Source organism: Gavialis gangeticus, unplaced genomic scaffold, assembly GCF_001723915.1.
Source record: "Gavialis gangeticus isolate Ggan-Ray unplaced genomic scaffold, GavGan_comp1, whole genome shotgun sequence".
NCBI classification, from domain to species: domain Eukaryota; kingdom Metazoa; phylum Chordata; order Crocodylia; family Gavialidae; genus Gavialis; species Gavialis gangeticus.
This window is the reverse complement of record NW_017728998.1, coordinates 22,191,488-22,213,525: the sequence shown is the minus strand read 5'-3', so window position 1 is coordinate 22,213,525 and position 22,038 is coordinate 22,191,488. Positions and strand designations below refer to the sequence as shown.

The following is a 22,038-nucleotide window of genomic DNA, read 5'->3' as shown; positions in this document are numbered from 1 at the left end:
ATTGGCGAGCAAACAAGCGAGAATGAACATATAGTAACACGATTAATGTCGTCTCACTTTATTTTAGAGAAGGTAAAATGCACTTTAATAGTGCAAGTGGACAATACCTTATTCAGCAGTAACAAATCTATAGGAAAGAACTGGCCGCGTTCCATCACTGCATTACTGAAACCTGTGCTGCTGCCTTTTCAGGGGGGAGAACAAACCAGTTTCCTGGGCAGGTGGCTGAAAGCTTGCCCAATGAACTCTCCCAGCTATATAGTTATTTCCAAATAATTTGTTTAGCGATAGATTGTATACCAAAGCAGGAGTGAGGAACAGAAGAGAAATCCTCAGACATCCCACGATCTGTTCTAATAATTGGGTTGTACTTTTTAAATTGCTGCTTGCCATGAGACGTATATACCAACTGGCTGGAGCCACCCACTGTAAAGTACACGTTTTACAGGAGACTACCTTTCCATTTAAGGTCTGAAAGCGTTCTTCCACTGGCTTTAGAACATAGGAGTCAAACTGACAGCTGGGCAGGTTGTTGCTCGAGAGGCTTCCTTTGCATGGTACTAATACCTGGAGAAACAATCAAATCAGTCAGGTGGACTCTTCATAAAGCAGCATGCCAACTTCCCCAGGGCCAAAGTATCCTTGCCCCATAACTCAGATTCAATAGACTGGTTTGTTACAACATCATTTACTAATGCATAGGTGGCAAGAACATTCTTTTCAGAAAATCAGTAAGACACCATAACCAAGGTTAGCACCACACATCCCCAAAAAGTCACAAAGCAAGAGAATTGTTTTCTATTTGGTTATGTTACCCTAACCATGCAAGTAACAGGCTACTAGGCTTTTTTTTTTTTTGTACCCAAAGTAGTACTCTCTCTAGCAAGACATCCGTTTGATGTTTAGAAATTAGAGGCCAACACTAGGTAGACAAGAGCACACACCAAGTGTTTTGCTCAGTAAAGGCCAAATAAAAGATCAACAGCAGATAATGCCACTGGGAAGACAAGCAGCAGGGTAGAGACACCTCCTATTAACAAGTTAGAAGATGTAGGTGTAAAGGTGAATTATGGCATCTGTGGAAAAGACAGATCAACCCCACTGGCAATCACCTGAACCATCAGGCAATTTAAAAAACAAAACCCTCCAGCATTTACAAGGTGGCATGGTATTGATATTGAGCAAGTCCAACATCATTCTTTATACCTGCAGCAAATATAGGCCCCAAACTTTTTTGCAGACCTACAAGTTACAGCTCTACAAAAGTAACTAAATAAATAGAGCACCATCAGGCATGCATACATGCTCAGCCCCCTACCTGGCATGCAAAGTCACACAGACAGCTTCTCCAGCCAGGGGTCAAGCCAGAACACACTTGAACCTGCTCTGCCGTTCAGAAGACCATCCATCACTTTCTGATATTCATAGGCAATGGTCTAGCCACACTTTCAATTTCACACCAGCAAAATAAAGCTTCCAAACTGAGCTTTCAGCAGATGTACCAGACACCTCATAGCCAGAAGCCAATTAGAAGCAACACACCTCAGGGATACTCAACGGGATACTGTCCCTGACTTTGCTCTGGGCTCTAACTTGGAGATCAGTTGCTAATTAAAAAGTATTGTCTGGCAGCAGGAGCATAGAAATCAATGATTTCATTGCTTCCTACCAGGTCCTGAACATCAGAGAAACTGGTCTGTCAGCCATGTTTGGAAAGTTATTGGCACAAGAGGCATTAGAGCAAGGCCTTAGTCTGATGGTCACCTTGATTAATTTAATTCTGTACAACTGACCAAAAAAAGAGCCTCTGACAGATAGGAAAGGATAACATTTTGCATGTCATTGCTTCCAGCCCTCATGACTTGAGCTTTCATTACATAGCCTTTCCTTTTAGATTTAGTCAGCTACTTTACACAAACCAACATCTGAAATACAAATATACATACAAATATATATAGAAATACCTGCACATAGATGGTCTTGCTTTTGTTCCTGAATGTACTCTTCTCCAAGAATATAACTTTCAGTTGCACAAATGTTTTGAACACCACCATCTATTAACCCCCAAACTTCAAATAGGTGGAGGGGGAGGGAGCAACAGTGAAAGCAAGAACGCAACAGCCTCCCTGAATTTGATCCACTATGAAAGCCATAGTTTAACAAGCGACAGGTCAGCTGGCTTTTATAAGGATAGCCAAAGCAATTATTAACTAAATTAAAAAATAAAGTTTAGATTATACAGCTTTTAGACATTTATTCCCCAAAAGAAGTTGCCACCATGTCACTAGAAAGGGCCTACTCTGAAGCTGTAAGGTAAATTAGAAATTTCATCTGATGAACTTATGACAACACAAGAGATGTACAAAACTAGTGGAGCATAGGAGAGCATGAGATCATGGGCACCATCAGTGACAGGAAACATTAGGGTCACATGAAGACATTCTACCTAGAGAAAATAGAACATATCCCAAGGTGTGGAGTATATATCAAAGTCCCAATGGCCTTTGCATGTTGAAAATTAAAAAGGAAGGAACTTAATCCAGAAAATATGGTCAAACACCCATCTCACCTTTCCACACTTGCAACTACAAAATTCCCCTGTATAATCCAAACAAAAGCACATCCTTGATAAAAAAAAAAAAGCTTGCCTTAAGAACCCCAACATATTGCAAGTCTAAAGGGCCCCTGGGCAAAGCACACAAGAGGTCAACCTTTGGCAGGAGGCTACCACACCATACAACAAAACACAAGCGAAAAGGGTTGAAGGCTTTAACTAGGAGTATGACAGAAGCACCAGAAAAATTTTGCAAGCAAATCAGCACCACAGGTTTCACATAACTTTGAAGTTTTGCTTAAATTGTACACAGCTTGAAAGTAATTACTCCATGATAGACTGGTCACCATGGAGTAATCTCTCTCCCCTACTGACCACAGCCAGTCAGCATGCCTTTAAGGACATATCCTGATGCATCTTTTTACTCCATACATGCTAATCAACCTTCATGATCCAACAGGACAAGTTTATTTTGGAAAGAAAAGGGGCATGAGGTCAACTCTGCAGCCAAAGGCTGACAATCACCTTGATTAATTTTTTAATTCTACACAACCAACTAAAAAAGGAAGGCCGTCACTTATTGTCAAAAGTAATAAGAGCACGAAGATTCAGTTTCTCCTCACTAAAAGCTTCCTAATATTGAAAGACAGGCTTACTTCAGAAGCATTTCTACTCTTGAGATAAGAACATTACTTTCTCTGGAAATGTCAGCACTACTCAAGAGTAAAAGCATTTGTTCTGGAGGCATAAAAAAAGCAATACCATTAGCAGCAGCAGTCACCTCTGCAAGGTGGTCAGACTTGCCACTAACTTTACATGTGCTTCATGGCTTGTTTCAAGTGCAATTTCTGCAGATATCTACATTTATCAAAATAGTACTTTACTTTTAGACCCCCCTCAGAATTCTGCAGTTGCTCTCTGCTTAGAAAAGCCTCTTTCACTGAGGAAAATAGAATACCCACCTACTACACACCATATGGTTCTTATTTATTCTTTTAAAATGTACAGAATTACCAGGATTTTTTATTTTAAAATTGTTGCAAATTTTAAAATTCAGTAATGGGGGAGGGGGAAGCTAGTAGTGTCTGCATTGCAGCTGCCATAGTTAGGGAACCTTACAAGATATAATTTCAGAATAGGTTTCCAAAGTAAAGTTATTTCAGAAATGCTGTGCACAAACTCCTTTATTTAAAAACTGGGCACAGCATAGGCTCCCTGATCATCTCTGGGGGGCAGGGAAAAAAAGTTATTTCAGAGAGAGATTGTACATAATGAAGATTCTGCTCGTCCCCCCTGCCAGAAGCCAGATAGTTAGAATAAAAATGCAAATGTAAACTTCACTGTTTTTCAGCTCAACATTTCCTCACCTATTTTATGAATAATTAACCACCATGTTTTCTAGCCCCGCATATTCTGTATGCCACAGATCACTCACCTATTAGAAAACTTAGGTCTTGCATTTTAAACTTTGAAACTAACACAAACTAATCATGGGAAAAACCTCAATAAATATATTCAAAAGGAAAGGCTGGGACTGACAGACTTTCACCATGGCTAATAAATGCTGAAACAGGACAAGAATAAGCAAGTTATGTAACCTATATACAATTAGAATGCTTCCTCTAAATATGGCTTTACATACATCAGACAGAAGCCAAGATTGTTGGGGAAGGTTAGCCTTTTTTTTTTTTTTAAAACCACACAGAAAAAGTTGTTTATGTGTTAGGGTGGTTTCTTCTACAAAAATTTCATGTCCATCAGTGCTGATAATGATAGCATTTTAAAAGTTGATGTGCTTGGTCTAGGCCAGCTGTGAGCAGGGTTAAAACCAGTGTTCAGAATACCTACCGCTGTCAGTCATTTTCACGTGCATTTGCAAAACAGCTTCTGTATGGCCTTGTCATTACATTCACATCTCATGTCTGGACACTTCACCACTGTTCATAGGAATCACCACTATTCTTAGAAAAGCTACTGAACACCCTATCTTATTTGCAAGTACTTCAAAAAACAGAGGTAAAAGCCACCATGAACACGTTTTCAGTTCTTAGTTGATGTTTTAATGCCAGAAGAGACGAAGTTTTAATATTGTGAGGAGAAAAGACCATTGCAAAACGCTCTGGCTCCCAGCATCTCAAAGTTCTAATTATGGCAGAATGCTAGGCATCTATTTTAGTCAGACCTGCAAGGACAGCTAGAAAATAAAATGTAAGATAAAGGAAGTACATTTTTAATCACACCTTGTCATGCATCCACAGATGCATCTCAAGCAGGTCCAAGGAGGTGATCCTCCCCCTCTATGTGACACTGGTCAGGCTACAGCTGGAGTACTGTGTCCAGTTCTGGGCGCTGCACTTCAGAAGGGATGTGGACAACATGAAGAGGGTCCAGAAGAGGGTCACTCACATGATCAGGGGGCAGCAGGGCAGGCCCTATGAGAGGCTACAGAACCTGAACCTGTTCAGCCTCCACAAGAGAAGGCTGTGGGGGGAAATCTAGTGGCCTGTTACAAACTAGTCAGAGGGGACCAGCAGGCATTGGGGGGGGGGTCCCTGTTCCCCCGATCACTACCAGGAGTGACTAGAAATAATGGTCACAAGCAGGCAGAGGGTAAATTCAGATTAGACATCAGGAGGCACTACTTCACTGTCAAGGCAGCTAGGAACTGGAACCAACTTCCAAGGGAAGTGGTGCTGGTTCCTACCCTGGGGGTCTTTAAGACAAGGCTAGACAATCACATTGCTGGGGTCATTTGACCCCAGTACTCTTTCCTGCCATGGCAAGGGGTCAGACTTGATGATCTGCTCAGATCCCTTCCGACCCTGCTAACTATGAAACTTTGTATGAGCCACAATAAACAAGGAAGTCTTGAACTTAAAGGTCTACATTCACAGCTTGATCACTGTAAATGGATATGATGAGAAGAATTTAGCAACTTTGGTGAAAGCCTGTAGATACAGACAGGCAACAGTTCATCCATAAATTGGTTGATACCATAACGTAGAGGCTCCAAAGACCTGATCATTGAAATCAGTGACAAGATGTCCATAGACTTCAGTAAGTTTTGGAACAAGCCTTTAGAAGCCAAATAAAAAGTGAAAGTAGTAGATAAAGAAAGAACAGAATGGAAGCCTGATTTGACAGATCTTCAGGTTTCACTCACATTCAGTAATGTGTATGTGTTGTTTATAATGTAACAGCCTCATGTCACAAAGCAATAGCTTATTCCCTTTCCCTTGCAAACCAGAAACTTCACTCTTTCACATGGGACTGATGCTACTGTTTACAACTAAGCAACACAGCACGCAGTTATTTTACAGTTCATAGGAGGACCCGGAAGAACATATAGAAATCCCTTTAGAGAGTGAAAGCCCATCAAATTCTAATCTATTAGTCTTATGCGTTCTCTCTCACGGAATTTTAATGTCGAAGCAATAAAATGAATTCTACACAGAGCAATTTTAATTTAAGATAATTTGCCAACTTGCTCACATGCTTCCACAATACCATGGAGAGTGCATGCATATACCCAACTACTGGATTCAGATGCAGAAAAATGTGGGCTTTTTCCAAAATAATAGCATAAAGTTTCTTTACTTACAATACCATGGAATTCCGCAACTTTGCTGCAGAGGTCAGGACGACGTTTCTGAAGGGCCAGATAAAAGGGGTTTTTCAAGAGATCTTCATCATACATAGCCATATGGACTTCAGAGATTTTCTAGAATAGGTTCAAATGGAAAAAAGGGATGGTTGATATTTTGTAAGAAGCATATTCCAGTTAGCTTATATACTGAGCTTTTATAACATTTAGGAAAGCTGAACAGTGGGCCTGCTGACTTTCTTTAAAAAGAGCAAGAAAGTTTCCTAAATCTTAGTATAAAACTACCCTCCAATACATATGGTGTCCTGACATGAACAACTAATTCTAACATAAGAAATATTCAGAATCACAATTGCACAACAAGACTTCACAACTAGCACACTTCCTATTACTGTCATACCTTCCCAATTCTTTCAACTGTTAAAACCACTTTATGTCTATTAAGTAGACAGCTGTGGGGGCAGGAACTATCGCCAATTCATCTGCATAGCACAAACCACTGGGGACCTGGAACTTGACCATTAATAAAAACCTATTTGTAATTACATGTTGTTTCAAGCCGTACGAAGGCATCACTGCAATAATATGCATTTCTATTGATTAGTAAAACTTAGCATCCATTTCTATGCAAGAAATCTGCACTCTAATTATTTTGGCTTTGATACAACACCAGTAATACAAAACCATTCTACTTTTGTTCTTCCTGGAAAAGAATTTTCCATGATAAAACATTAACATTCCTATAGTAAGTAACACGGATTACATGGGAATTGTTAATCCATCATACTAAATTTAAAACACTTTCTATTATGCTCTCTTCAGCTAAGTAGGGAAAAATTTAAAAGCAGGAGACAGGGAGAGAGAAAATTTAGAAGTCTTAAGAAGATAACAGAAGTATTATTAAAATCCAATAACCACCTTTAGGAAAAGAAGGAGGTAAGACTTCAACATAATGATTATTAAAATATTTATGCACCACTAACTGAGGCTTCTTAACATTCATTTGGTCAATGAGGTTACATACCCTGTTCCTGCACCTCTGGTAACTTTCAATAAAATAAAAAGAACTCATATTAGCTTTTCACAACATTTTCTTTTGAAAGACACCAAAGCCCTATGTTGAGTTACAGCTTCCTGCTGTACTGCCAACAAATTCTACACTACAAGCAAGTTTGAGACTCATAATGGTGCCTCCAGAATTACTTATTTCTGCTCTCCCAGGCAAGGAAATCCTGTAGGTCAAACAAGATTACCAGTGCCCGAGGAAAGCTACTAGTGCACTGATCAGAAAGTCTGCTTCCCCTTCACTCCACTACAATAGCTACAGAATCAGCACTGCAAAATAGCTAGTGAAACATCACTTGTAGGAGGAGGTCTCCCAGTCACAAAGCTCCTTAGCAAATCCAGAGAGCACACCCCCATCCCCCAGGAAAGACTCTTAGTTTTGATACGTGATTAAGGTTGACTAGACTAGAGGCCAACAGTTCTGCTCAAAAAGGAAACTTTGCATCATTTTTGGTACTTTTTAGAAAATAAGGGCTGTTAAATACATACTTAGGGATGTTATTAGAAGTGCAGTTTGCTCAAGTCTTCAAAACAGACATAGGTCACATGGGGAAGTAGATTTGTCACCTGCCCCCCCCCCCCACCATGCACACAGTGTTTGAAGAGCTCTATCCGATACAGATTGTAGATCGAGATTTTCAGTTGCAGTCACAAAGGGAGGGGGGTGGAACAAATGACATGCTACCAACAACAAAAAACGCCCCCCAAAAAGTAGTAAACTTTTCATGGACTTTCAAGCTGTGCAAGTTGCAAAGAACGTGCAACTGCTTCTCCTAGGTTTATTTCCTTCATCCACCTGCTCCATGCCCTGCTATTCATTACTTACTTTCACACAATGTTATGTCTAGTGAAGGGAGACCCTAATTCCAGCTGTGCCCTTCAAGGTACTGCTACAAGTTTGAGGTTAACCATTTTATAAATATTAAAATGTAAAGTAAATCAGTAAACAATAAGCACAATTTTACCTGCGTGTGAGCATTTTTTTGTTTCAACTTAGTCTATATGCTTACAGGGGGGCAGAGGGGATCACTTATTCCAGCTACTCTAAAACCCTGAAATCTGAGCTGTACAATGACAACACCACTACCCCAAAGCATCTACCTCATCTGTATTTTCCTCAAAAAAAAAAATAAAACCAAAACAATCTACAACCACATCTAGTTTCTCATCAACAGGAGTATGACTTTAGGTGTTCTCATGCCTCACTGATAAGCTTCATTTTCTCTTCACATTTCTTAGTCAAATACTGTGTTATGAGAAAGTTCATTATGACGCACATAATTGGTACACTAAAAGCCTCTTTTCAAAACTTTAGTGGCTCAGGCTGAGCTTTTCTATGCTGGGCATCTCCCTTAGACTAACTTTTCCTTCAAGGATATTACAGTCAAAATTGTTTGGCACTTTCCAAGAACAACATTTAGCAAAGATCTAAGAATGTGTGTTATTAGATGCCTTGGAGAGTGCATCTCTGAATTTCTAGTTTGACAGCTGTAGTCTTGTAGAATACTGAAAACACAGTTCAAAGATTGGGCAGGAGTTTTGGGGGGTAGGAAGGAGGGGGTGTGCCATTTGTGCATATGCAAGCCAGGGGAAGGGACCATGGAGTGGGAAGGAAAAGGACTTCTGAAGAGGAACAAGACAAACAAATCCATTCTCATCTCTATTGCCATCACAGCTTGCACTTAAACTGTTCTGAGCAGCAACATTAATTTTTTGTAAATATTTAAGACAGTTTAGGAGTAACAGTATGTTACTTCTGAGCATTTCACAAGCTATGGAAGAGCTCCAACAACATTAAATATTAAGGTAACAAGCAAGAGCAGAGGCTTTGAACATCTGTACCACAAAGGCAGTGGATTAAGTGACACAAAGTAGTAGCTGTGCAACATGCTTTGTTATCATATCCATAGATAGACGCACACAACTGGGTCCTGCCAACAAATCCTCAATTTATACTGGTCAAAGTTTTCTATATATATCCCCATGTTCTGACTATACAGAGCAGGGACAGAATCTGATCTTCAGCTTGCTTACCCTCCCTTTCCTGCTCAGGCAAAAGCTATAGTTTTAAATCCTTTCACAGCTGAAGCTCATTGGGCATCTCTTATGTTACCCATGTGGGTGCAGGAAGATGGAATTAAAAGAAAACTGAAGGTAACTCGTAACTACTCTGGATCTCACAGGGCCCAGTATTCCTAGTGTTGCTGAACATTATGGTCCCCCTGCTCCTTCCCATTTGCAAAGTAGGGGAGCAAACCTTATGAGCATGGAGGGGTCAAAGGAAAGGCAGGCATTGATTGACCTTGAACAGCTAAACACAGCAGAACTTACTGGAGGATATAGGCTTCAGCAGCAGTGACAGCTTTCATTCCAGTAATTGGAGTTGATCAACTTTATGGCTCATCTGCTTGATTCCTGCCAACTGCTCTTCACTCCAGGTGTTAGGAACTGCTCCAGGCAGTTGGTTTTAAACACCTGGATAGGTTTTAAACTTGGGGTACAGCAGGAATCAAAGTAGGATGCAAACATGCCACTGTATCCCCTTACATCCAGTTCTACTGGACTCTCTCCATCCATTCAGCTGCAAGGAGGGGTAAGGCATAGCAACTACCTTACAGCATCTGCATGCTTCTATTCTTGGAAGGGGGTGGGGATTCAGTTTTCCTGCTTAAGATATGCTCCAATTGTGGAAAGCTTCTTTTTTTCCCCCTGGGGGGGAAGAGAGTGAATGTGATATGCAAGTAAATATGGTACTCTTTCAATATTAATAATATTTTAGAATTTAAGCCAGAGTTTTTACAAGCGAATCCAAAAGCCTATATCCTTGACTTCAAATCAAGGTAGGGAGGGTGAACCTAGCTACTTTACATAAGTGTGGTTGGTTTGGAACCCACTCCCTGTACCTAAAATAAACCTAATATTATATAAGACAAACTAAAACTTCGTTTTCTTTCCTGGAAGAATTCAGTCTGTAAAATCAAAATTATTACCATGCCTTTGTTCCCAGTGCAGGCTCTCAGCTATAGTGTTGTATTAGTGCATGGTTATTATATTTGATTTGAGAAAGAGAACAGTAAGAGTAAATAAGGAACTGCATGTTTGCTGGAATAGAATACATTCTACTTGAAGATCTGTACACAGAATAGAGTGGTGAAGTGAGGATGGGGTAGGAAGAGGGCCAAAAAAGTGAACTACGCCACACAACTGTTCACAAAACACCTTTGGCTTTTAAAAGAGGATGCCCTAGCCATTACTGCAGGGGCTGGGGGGGGCGGGGGGGAGTAGAAAATAGCACTTGCCAGTTTCCCAAACTGAGTTAAAACAATATTGAAATTAAGACAAAGGGTTCTTTCCACCTTACAGTTACATATACATCTTGAAGAGGCATCCTCATAAGTTCCTGTTTTATCTACAACTCTAGTACTGAATTATCAATATTGTAAATAGGAATTTCGACAGAAGATAGCTGTGTGTCCAACTGCAGCTCAATTATTTGAAGCAGGGGACAACTCCTTCCTCTACCTGATTTGTCTATAACAACTTTAAAACATGATATTCCAGTAAATTAGAAAAGGAAAGTAACCAACAGTATTTAAATAATGGTTTATGCATTTTTGGAACTGGTTGTGCAATAGTTCCAGTAACAAGAGATCTCTTAGAGGCTGTATGGGACCCAGTTCTATTAGAGCTGTGGTTCTCAGCCTTTTTAGGACTCAAAAGGTACAACTCAAAGTGTCACCTCTTAGGTTTCACTCAGTTTGAATGCAGAAAAATTATAGCAATTCTTCTGTTACGAAAGAACTCAGAGCACTGCATGTCAGAAATAGTTCCCATTTGAAATCTCTGCATTTATCTTATGACTCATGTATAAGTGTTTGCACACTTAAGTCCTAACACTGCACAGCAACTTGTTTGAGAGCTACTGCTTTAAAAAAAGCAACACCCCTTACAATTTTTACTGTCATCTTACTGAAAAGCTGCAATTACCTTACTACCAAAGCAATGGCAAATAGCTGTGCATCAGGTCCAAGCACTTAGATGGTCAGGATATACAACCATGAATTCCCAGATGAATGTTTAGCTTTCTCCTATGCATAGGTGTTTGTATCAGTGTTCCAAGCCAAGAAATTCACCTTTATTCATGAGGTGTGACAGAACCAATTGCAGTTCTCACCAGAGATTCTAGATGTCATGCTGCTGCAAGTACCAATGCATGTTTTAAAGTCCCTTGGGAATGCTTTGTAAATGTGAGATTTCAACTGTTAGAAATGCATGGGCATTAAAATTCCATGCCTTTATTAATATGCAGCACTGTCATTAAACTCTTGCTTATTATACAAGTGTTGTAGTTGGGGAAGTTCAAACTACACCCCAAACTTGGTTTGCCTGATTTTTCTTCTAAAAAAAAAAATCTTCAATATATTCTACTCCAATACTGTATTAAAAGACTGAACATTGCAATATACTGTAGAGGTTAAACAGCTCCCAGATCATAAAACTAAGAACTAGGATGCATAATGCAGTGCATTACATATGCACAAAAAAATTGCTCTGAAGTAAGTAATCTTATTAATCTCCAGCAAACATGCTAAGAGCGCCAATCCTGCACTTACCCTAGTGGGCTTTTATAACTCTCACATTTAATTCAAGCAACTGCAGGGTTTGCCATATGAAGTACATATATTTAAACTTTGGGGTTTTTTGTTTTTTGTTTTTTGTTTTTTGTTTTTTGTTTTTTGTTTTTTTACAGTACTGTCCCAGCAGTGTAGATTACTAGTTCCATCCACAGAAATGATTATCCAACCATGAGAAGACAGCACAACAAATTCCTGTGTTTAGGCTAGATGCCCTATTAATTTGGTGTTAAGAGGCCCACGTCCATCTGGTAAAGACACTACTCCTGTTTAAGTTTAGTATACAGATATTCACTTCAGCTTAGTCAAGTAAGCTTCCATTATATTTCCATAAATCAATAAAATCAGAGCTGTATTGCTTGGCAGCACAGCACACAGTAAGGAGACAGGCAATAAGTAATACATTAGATTCAGTAAGATTGATGCCTGAACTTCAAGAAGATCAGTTTGAGATGCTCTTTTTTGGCAAAAGTACCTGATGTAAGGTTAGTCTTGCATTAAGAAACAGTGCTAGGCTCAGAGCTGCTTAAAAAGAAAGAGGAACTAGTTCTTTATTTTTGAAAGGCACTGCAATTGAAAACAGCATTAAACACCCAACTGTTAAATGTGAAAGTTTAACCAGAAAAGCAGTTGAAAGGCTGAATGCATCTCTGAATTAGTCAGCTCTCCATGAAAGATGATTATTTATAGAAAATATATATTTTTTTTTTAAATTAGTGTCAAGGACAAGTTGTTAACAAGTACTTTAGCTTTTTTTTTTTTTTTTTTTTTTTTTTTTTTTTTTTTTAACTTGGACTTTTTCCTTATACCTTGAGTTATTTCTGCCATCAAAATTTTCCAATCTCAATTCAAAAGATCTTAGAGTCAGCATTTACCAAGACCCCTGCCAGATGTTAGATTTGTTGCACATTATGGGTGAATATTGGCATATTACAGTTTTGTCAGGCAACTGGCCACACACTTATTTTCTTGCAACATACATCTATGAAACAAGAGTTGCTGTTCCAATGAGCAACTCTGTGGCTCAACAGTCATTTCTATCCAGGGAAAAAACAGGTTTTAACATCTGGCATGTCATCATTTGTGGTACAATACTTACATACAACATGCAACAAATTTAACACCTGCCTGGGACCTGTGCCATCAAGTCAGTTAACCCATTTCTGTCTTCCACTAAAAGTGCTAAGGAAATGCAAATATGAAAGATCTGTTTCTCACAAGACACACCAATGCTTACAGAAAGTCCAATTTTGTGACAGAAAAAGAGAGACTCAGCCCTTCACAGGATATGGCTTTGAGGCATTTTTCACCCCATTTAGGTCATGGAAACATTACAAGTGTGCCAATTCATTTCTTATATTTTGTTGTGTAGCAGTTTATCATTATTAAGAGTCAGCCACTACTTCAACAAGTTTTTCAGGAACAAAACAAACACCACCATACACAATACAGTCTACTACTGAATGTGAATAGCAGTACAAACAAACCAACAAAGCAACCCCTCCGGGGAAAGGGTTCATATTTTACTGGACCATGCAGTTGGTCCACCCCTCCCCAATATCCTTGCCTCCCACATTTCCTGGATCATCATGGCTATAGCATCACTCCAAAAACATCTAGTTATTAATAAACTCCCACACCAAACAATCCTGACCACCAACTTACCCTCAAACAAGTTACAAGTGATAACTTGGCAGGCCTTGCACCTTGTAACATTTGTCAACTCTGCTATGGAACACTCTCTCCAAAAGAGGAGTCTACACAAGGTTTGATTACATAAGCTCTGAACTGAGGTCGCTATAAGTCACTGATGGAGGCAGAAAGGGGATTTCAAAACATCATATGCACATGCACACAGGAGGTAGTGACCTGAATAAGACTGTTTAATAAGGGCATGACATAAGTGTTACTCTCCTAACCTAACTAGGAGGCTACATTAGCCATTACCTGAACTTCTACCTTCCATGTTACCACAGAGAAACTAAAAGTGCTAATTTATAACTGCCTCTTTTTAACACAGAGTTATGTTATGCATTTATTTGAAAATAAAATTAAAAACAAAACAAAATAGCCAGGGTGTGCACACGCGCATGGTGGAGTCAAATTTATTGTATGCAGAGGTGTATTAAATTGCAGGAAAGCTAGACTATTTTTGTATAAATAGCAAATTCTGTGGATATCTCCTGGATGTGCTCCAACAGCCCTGCCACTCAGTACAAGTTGGTGGAGAGGCCTTGGAAGGCGGGAGGAAGGATGAGGAGGTGACAACCATGTCTGCTAGCTGCCCCTATTGCTCTTCGTGCCCCCCTGCCAGCCAGTGCTTCCTCCCCACAGAATGAGCAGGCTGCAGCGCAACGAGGACTGCTGGCTCCCACTGGGGCACCAGCATTTTATTTTTTATTAAGTTGATTTAAATTGATTTTATGGATAATCCCAGACTTTGCAGTTTCCGTGGTAGCATGAAGTGAGTAAACCCTTAATTATACACTGTTAGCCAATATTTTAGATGAACAGAAATCAGTTTGTACAACCAAAGAAAACCCAGGTTCACTTGAAAAAGGAAGAGATTCTGCTCTGCAACCAGCCCATTATTCTATAGTCCACAAGCCTTCTTTTTTCCATTTGAAGACCACTCTACTACTCACTTTGCATACCAGAATATTTACAAGGCTCTCTCAACCTTAAACCCAGTACAGGCAGTCCTCAGACTTGCGACATAACTGGTTCCTGAAAACTGCGTCTTAAGCCAAAACATTGCAACTTGGAACTGTTTTCCCCATAGGAAACAATGCTATAAATGGGGATTGGTTCCTGAACCAAGTCCTGTTACCCTATTTTCACCAAAAATAACCCAGAATTTTGTACTCAATCAATTATAGATGAGTCATATATAGCTACATTAATGCATTTATATTGTAAATAGCAATCATATCGATTTGGAAGGACTTCTTTGAGGTGACTTTGCTGGACTTTTTGAAGGGCTCTTGGTTGGACTTTTTGAAGGGTTGTTGGCTGGAGTCTTCTCAGGAGTCTTGGCTGCTTTATTAAAGAAAGCATCCAAGAAAGTTTGGACATATGGTTTGCTGGTGTGGCGTTGCATCAGATCAAGCATTATAAAGTCAAAACCGAGGTCAGAAATTTGAAATGGGGTGTCAATTTATAAACATTGTAAGTGCGAAACCTTGTAATTCAAAACTAAGTTGAGGACTGCCCGTAAACTGAAAAACTGAGTTAGTAGCAACTTCAGATATTACACCTACTTCCAAGCTCCAATCAGTCTTTGTGGTTTTATACATGACTGTCATTGCCATATTGAAGAATTGTATACAAGACCAATTACAGATGATGCACAAACTGAAAAGTAAAAGGTAGGTGGGAAACAAAAGTAACTTACTCCCTCTCCCTCCCCCCCACCTTCTCAGTCTTGTGTGTTCCCTTAACTCTAGGAAATATACATTTCCCCCCCAGAAGTTGCAACTCTTACATTGAGGATCTCCTTTAAGTTCAAAGGAATTACACTGGTGCAACCAGGAAGGCTATGAGCTTACACAAGTGTTAATGAGGACATCCAAAGGCAATGGGATTGTGTAGGTGTAGCTGACAGTGCAAAGTCATCATTAATACTGATTAAGTGCAATCAATATGCAGCTTTACTGCATTCTCTAGACTGGGAGCTAGACACACACATCCCTACTTGTAAACTGAGTGAGTATATTTGATCCATTACTCACAGAATTATGTTAATGGCACTATTTTTACACAGACACTTTTCAGAGTAAGACAGAACTTTAGACCAGTATTTCTATTCCCTGTTGCACTAAGATAAGAGTTCCACAAGAATGCGTTTTACTTGGCAAGAAACACTTCAGTGCTAGATTTACCGACTGCAAGTCCCAGACACCCAAATAGACCCCACTCATCCTGAACACAGAAACAAAGCATTGAGTTTTCCAGGATGATTCCTACTCGCCACCCTCAAACGTACATTTCTGGGTTAGGAGCATGCACCCTAGGATTAGGCAAGAAAGCTTTCCCCTTTCAGGGAACACTACTAACATGCCACATTTTTATTTTAGTATTAAAAAAAATAATAAAAGTCAGCAGATATCCAGAACTAACCTGTACACTTGTCACTACACTGCACAATTTACAGGCACATGACAACCAGTTTGTTTCATCATGAAACTAATCAAGCTTTGGACTATCTTTATATAGCCTCTGTACACTAGTCAGATTTTTAAAAGAGAGAAAATGATTTTTTTTTTTGCTTTTTTTTTAAGCTACCACCTTCATTTTCCACACCAAACAGCCCTCCTAAAGTAAATAAATAAAAGGCTCTGAACTCTTCCAGGCTCGAGACCATCAAAAAAGGAGCTCTTCCTCCAAATATTGGTTCACCTGAAGCAAGTTTTATTCCTCTAAGAAAAAAATCCCCTTTAAAGGCTGCTCAGCTAAAAAAATTAAATTAAATTTTAAAAAAAGAAGAAGATATTTGTTCATTCATTATGGGTATGGGACCAGGAAAACCATTAGAAATAAGGACATATTTGAGCATAAAGGAGAGTGCCTCGAGAAGGGTATATATTCCAAACATACATTTGCAGGAGAACCTTCTCCACAACACCAGCACTCAACAGCAACTGTTGTAAATCTTTCCACAGAACTAGAAAGTTTCTCCTCTCACACATTTACCACTGCCTTACCCATCTGTAAGGATTTCTCATACTGCATCACATACACAAATACTACATGCAGAATTACTTCAACCAGTCAGCGCCTAGACAGAAAAAGTATCAACATTTATCCTGCAATTTTAAGATTGTTAAGCCAGTCACCTGACAGATTAATATTAAAGCAGTTACTGCATCTGTTTTCCTGGGTACTGCCTGCCATCTGGCATTGGTTAGTGGCACTTACACTTAAGTAACGTGGCTACTCAAAAGAATCCTTATTCTTCCACAGGAAAACGTAGTTAAAGTCTGTTATCAAGCATCTAACTACAGACCATGTTTGTTGTTGCTTCTATTGCATGTTCCTGAAACAATATTAAGTTTGTTGGCAAGACACACACACCTTCAGCTGATTGGTTCCCCAGGTAGTTTCAGATGAGCTGTGCCTATTAGGAGTTCTTGATGCACTCTATCCGTAGTAGCTTATTACCAAAATACAGACCATTAGCTGTCACTCTACAGGTACAACACCAAATCAGAAGCTTAACATCACTCAAGTCACAAAATACTTTGATTAGCCTTAAGCTTATCCCTTTATCCACCTGATCACAGCCATTATGCAGGAACACATCCTTGCTTGCAAGGTCAAATTCATCCAGTATGATTTCATCATAAGAGATTCCCTTGTTCTTGACTTACTTTACTTAGCTTAAGTACTGCATCTGAATTAGTAGGCACCTACTTCATATTGGGACTTTTTAGCAGCATATAGAAGGAATAAAGATGCTGCTCTAACACAGTGAGCTCATATGAGAAGACAAACACTATGTACAATACACAGTATTTATTTGTTCCCCTGGAATGGCATTCCTCACAGGAATGCCTGTTTGGTAAATGTATAAGGTACATTGCACAACAATGTCATACAAGTTAAGGTACAGCATAGTGCTCTGGGCTCACAGTTTAGCTGCTGCTTTATTTTCAGTTCCTCTCAAGAGAGGAAACACACACCTACCCATCACTGCAGCATATGGGTAGTGGCAGGATACCCAAACCTCTCTGTTGATAGGGGAAGAAAACAGCACTTCCACAACATGCAAATACAAAGCACAGCCAGTGCACTGCTTTCTTGCTTGTTAGCAATGAGCGCTTGAGTAGGTCACATCACTGCACCACACCTTTGCACATGCACTGAGGGAAGACTTAAAAATGCAGAGACAGAGCTCTTCACCAAACAGCTACACACGCTACCCACTTTCATTAACCAACTCATCCAGGAGATAAAGAAAAGCAAGCTCGTTCTTTCCCTGCAAGCCCTAAAGAAACATATTGCAGAAACTTGTTTCCTGCATCACAAGGCTGGGTAAAGACTTATTTAAGACTGGGTGACAACTACAGCACATTGAATCTGTTCACCCGTGTCCCACTCGATACCCTGACAACCTGAATAATGCCCTCACAGAAGCACAGGCTTTCCCACCTGCATCCCAGTCTCTGTCTTCTTTGCTCTCCATCCCCTCCAGGAAGAGCACAGCCAAAATGCAGACACCTCCTCAGCCTGATGAAGGCTATGGACCCCCGAAAACTTGCCAGGAACGAATTCCTCCAACTCTTTGAGTCGGTCTCATAAAAGAGACCAAGAGCCTCCCCACCTTACAGAAGCTGCAAGAGGTTTTCTTCAGCCAGGGAAGACCGGCCAAGCAGCACAGACACATGGGGGAGGGGAGGGGGTTGGTTTCCCTACTAGAGAGAGTAGCAGCAGCAGCGGCTACTCGCCGCCCTGCCTCGCCCCTAAGGCGGGAGAGGCCGCTGCTGCTGAACCAGGACCTGACCCCAAACGGGACATACATCTTCCCCCCCTCCCCCAGCAGCCCCCCCACCCCGGCTACTTACTCAGGGCAGCCCCATGGCTCCGCTCGCCGCCCCAGCGCCCCCCACCCCACACCACGGCCTACCCGACTCCGCGGCGGGCTGCGCCACTGAGCCGCCGGGTCCCGGCAGCGTCCACTAGGGGTGGGGCCTGAGGGGGAGGAGGGCTTCATAGGGCCACTTCCTGCCCGCGCCACGTGACCCCGCGCCATATAAGGGGCGGCGGCGCGGGCTCGGCGGCAGCATGCGCGCGGTTGGCGGCGGCTGAGGTGTTGCAGCTATGGTGAAGGAGGAATGTAAGGCGTTGCTGGATGCGCTTAACAAGGTAGCCGCCTGCTATCGCCACATGGTGCTGACCATTGGGGGCACGGCGGACTCGCAGAACCTGCGGGAGGAGCTGCGGAAAACCCGGCAGAAAGCTCAGGAGCTGGCGGTGGCTAACAGGAACAAGCTGACGGGCGTGCTGAGGGACAAGACGGTAAGCAAGGAGGACAAAGCGGAGTTTGAGAGGCTGTGGGTCATCTTCTCCACCTGCCTGGAGATCCTGGAGGTCGACATGCGGCGGGCCCTGGAGCTGGGCCACGAGTTCCCCCTCAATGTCCCCAAGAAGCACCTGATCCAGACGGGGATGAGCGGGGGCACGTCGGGAGTAGCTGCCCGGGCCATGAGCGTCCAGAACATGAAGTACGAGGCTGAGCACAACATCGACGTGGTGGATTTGAAAGACCTAGAAAAAGAGATCAACCAGGTGGGGGAGATGATGTACGAGATGGAGATGAAGGTGAACGTCCCCCACTGGACAGTAGAAGCCAAGCAGGACCCTGGGGCTGAACTGAAATCCACTGTGAGCATGGGTGCCTCCTCCATGGGCATGATCTCTGTGGAGGAGAACAAATCCTTCTGTGATATCAGCAAGGTCTTGGCAGGCGTGATTTTCTCTGCAGTGCTCATCATTGCTATCGTCCTGGCGGTGTGCGTAGTAAAACTTTCCTAAAATGGCCTCGCTGCTCACCGGTGGGTTTTTTGTGTGTGGCACAATTTGTTTTGGGAAGGTCTCCTGGAAAAGCTGAGAACTGAAATTGTGACTTCAATACACACGCACACCTGAAAAACCTTTTGGGTCGCATATTGATATTGCGTACCTAGGGTTTGTGCACCCCTTTTAGCTTTAAAGGGGGGATAAGGCTGTAGATCATCCTGCAGAATAAGACTTGTTTTCTGGGCTGGTCATGGTTAACTGGATGAAGCCCCAGGGTATTATCGGTACTGGCTATAAGAGGGATTTGTCTGCTATTAATAGATAATGATTCCCAGTAGCCTGAATTCCGTGTTCTTCAATAGGTTCTGATGTCTGCGGCTGGTCCCATGTTTACAATGTCTAGGGAACATCCCAGAATTTGGGGATTAGGATGTACGTATATAGGGCAGTATTGATGGAGTGATTTTGCTCCCCTTCCCAAACGCACAGGGTTTTCTGCCACAAGAAGTGAGCAAATCCCAGTAAGAAGATGTAAACCATCTATTTTTTACCTTAATCTTTAGGGGTTTAAGTCTAGGAGACTGTGCAAGCAATGTTTGATACTAAATACTGTCTGTAGGTTGGCACTGCTCCTACAGAATCCAGTTGCACTTCTTGGTCTAGCATACATTAATAACCACTGTAGTAAATCCAAAACTGCAGAAAAAGGATGGGGAGCAAGTTCTATGGAGAGAGATTAACAGACTTCATCCTCCTCTCCCAAATGCATTTTTTTCCTCCTTGCAGGAAAGCTCTTTCTTGCCACTTTCTCAAATCTTTTTTTCCACTAGCTACCAAATGTAAAATTCAGCACTTCCCTGAAGTCGGACAGCAGGGGACTTTTTTTTTTTTATATATTTTTTTTTTTTTTATTACATTGCAGTAAACTAACAAAGTTAAACCTGACATTCCAGCTTGCCTGCCTCAGATCCTGTAGCACTAATAGAGGTCTAATCTCACATTGATGAGCAGGGATTGTGCAGCTCTCATTTGTGGTAAGAAGATTTATATATGTTATATACAGGACTAAAGGAAAATAGAACAGGAGGGCTCAGATCTCCATTTCTTTCTTGCCTGACTTCAGGTCCCTCTGAAAAGAGTGGCCACTGCACAGTTGGCTCTAGAGTTGGTAAAAGTGAGCAGATGCTCCTGTAGGGTGGAGGTGGGAAGGTAAGAGTGGAAAAACAAAATGTGAAAATTGACTTTGACTTCCTTTTCTTTTTAACTGCTTATGCTTTCACTTCTGAGAGTGCACTTAAAATCTTGGAAGACAATTCCTGTGTGATCTTGCACCAAAAGCATACATCACTTTTTATATTTTATATTAATTTTATTTAATTTATGTATGTGTTTGGATTTTTAAAAAAATCCAAATCCCTACTTTTTTTTTTTTTTTTTTAAGGCAAACCCTTTCTGACCCAATTGGAAATCTTTGGGCATGCCACAAAGTGCCACAGACATGCATGGCACTTGACAGACAAGTCCTTGTGCTATAAGGGTAACAATGCAAAATGATTTATGGCTCCCTTGTATTAAAGATGAAAATTGCCTAGTGTAGACAGATGGGTCAGATCTGTGGAGAGCAAGTCATAAAATATTGTGAGGTAAATTAATAAATCAGCTTGGCACCATGCTTTTAAATTTTTGTGAATCCTATGAATAAAATGTATTGTGAAAACCTACAAATAATTTTGTCTGAAATAAAACTTTTATCTTTTTTACACTGAGGATTACTAGGGATGAACTTGAAAATGAGTCGAGTCATGTATGTCACATAATAAGGATGTGGATGGGTTTGGCTTGAAATGTTACCATGCATTTTACACATGGATCTAGCTCAGACTATCTTTTGGTTTGGGAGGGTGAAATTGCAGCTACACAGTTGGTTTGGTGCTTTTTGGGGGGTGGGGTTTGTTGGTTTGTTTGGAGTTTTGTTTTTTTTAATTAAAGCATTACACTTCACCAACTCCAAAAGGATGTTTCTGTATTTGGTTAACTTTTGAGTACACTAAAGTTACAAACTCTATTGTCAAATACAAAACAAGCTTCTGTTTATGGTGCTATTGCTTCCATCTGTCTGGATGCAGGCTTGCAGAAATTAGGCTAGAGTCTTTCTTTACAAGATTACAGGCTACCCGCACCTTTCTAGAAAACTTAGCAAAAGCTACAGGAAAATGTAACTCTCTGGCTTTGGATTGCTGCCACAAGTCAGTAAGGATTTAAAGGTATTGTTCACTATTTGCACACTTGCATCATTCAGTTTACAAAGAACTTGATGAAATCTAGGTCCTCATGTATTCCTTGCACACTTAATAGCTTTCTTCAGCTCAACTGATTTTGGTGAACACTTTAAAGGTCCAAGGATAACTAGCTGGTAGGTTAAATAAGTGGTAACACAACAATTTATGCTGTGATATCTAAAGACCTGAAATGAGTACGTGGCTTGTGTACAAATGCTTTAACTGTAAATACTTCCACATATTAACCTGAGGTTCATTTCTGACTGAGTCATAAATCTGCAGTAAACTGTGATGCACCATATTCTCTTGCTTTGAGTATAAAGGATCCAGTCACTCACACTTTCACATGAGTAGCCCTTGTCAGTAGTCTCTCTTACTCCAGTC

General features: G+C 40.8%; 2 protein-coding genes across 6 annotated transcripts in view; one reads left to right on the top strand and one right to left on the bottom strand.

Annotated features, from left to right (window-relative positions):
• ANKRD27 (ankyrin repeat domain 27) overlaps window positions 1-18,530 on the bottom strand; it is a 92,443-nt gene extending 73,913 nt beyond the window's left edge. For 4 of the 5 annotated variants that reach the window (XM_019505608.1, XM_019505610.1, XM_019505611.1 and 1 more), the window contains exons 1-3: window positions 18,421-18,505; window positions 6,156-6,275; window positions 457-567 (exon numbers count right to left, since the gene is read on the bottom strand). In XM_019505608.1, the coding sequence (XP_019361153.1) occupies window positions 457-567; window positions 6,156-6,257 (213 nt within the window). In that variant the 5' untranslated portion in view covers window positions 6,258-6,275; window positions 18,421-18,505. Of the gene's footprint in view, window positions 1-456; window positions 568-6,155; window positions 6,276-18,420 lie in introns of all 5 variants that reach the window. The other variant, XM_019505609.1, reaches the window with a different exon arrangement.
• A 98-nt stretch (window positions 18,531-18,628) lies between these two features.
• Window positions 18,629-21,134, top strand: RGS9BP (regulator of G-protein signaling 9 binding protein). The gene has a single exon (XM_019505606.1). The coding sequence runs from the start codon at window positions 18,677-18,679 to the stop codon at window positions 19,388-19,390; it is 714 nt and encodes a 237-aa protein (XP_019361151.1). The 5' UTR covers window positions 18,629-18,676; the 3' UTR covers window positions 19,391-21,134.
• Window positions 21,135-22,038: the final 904 nt, after the last annotated feature.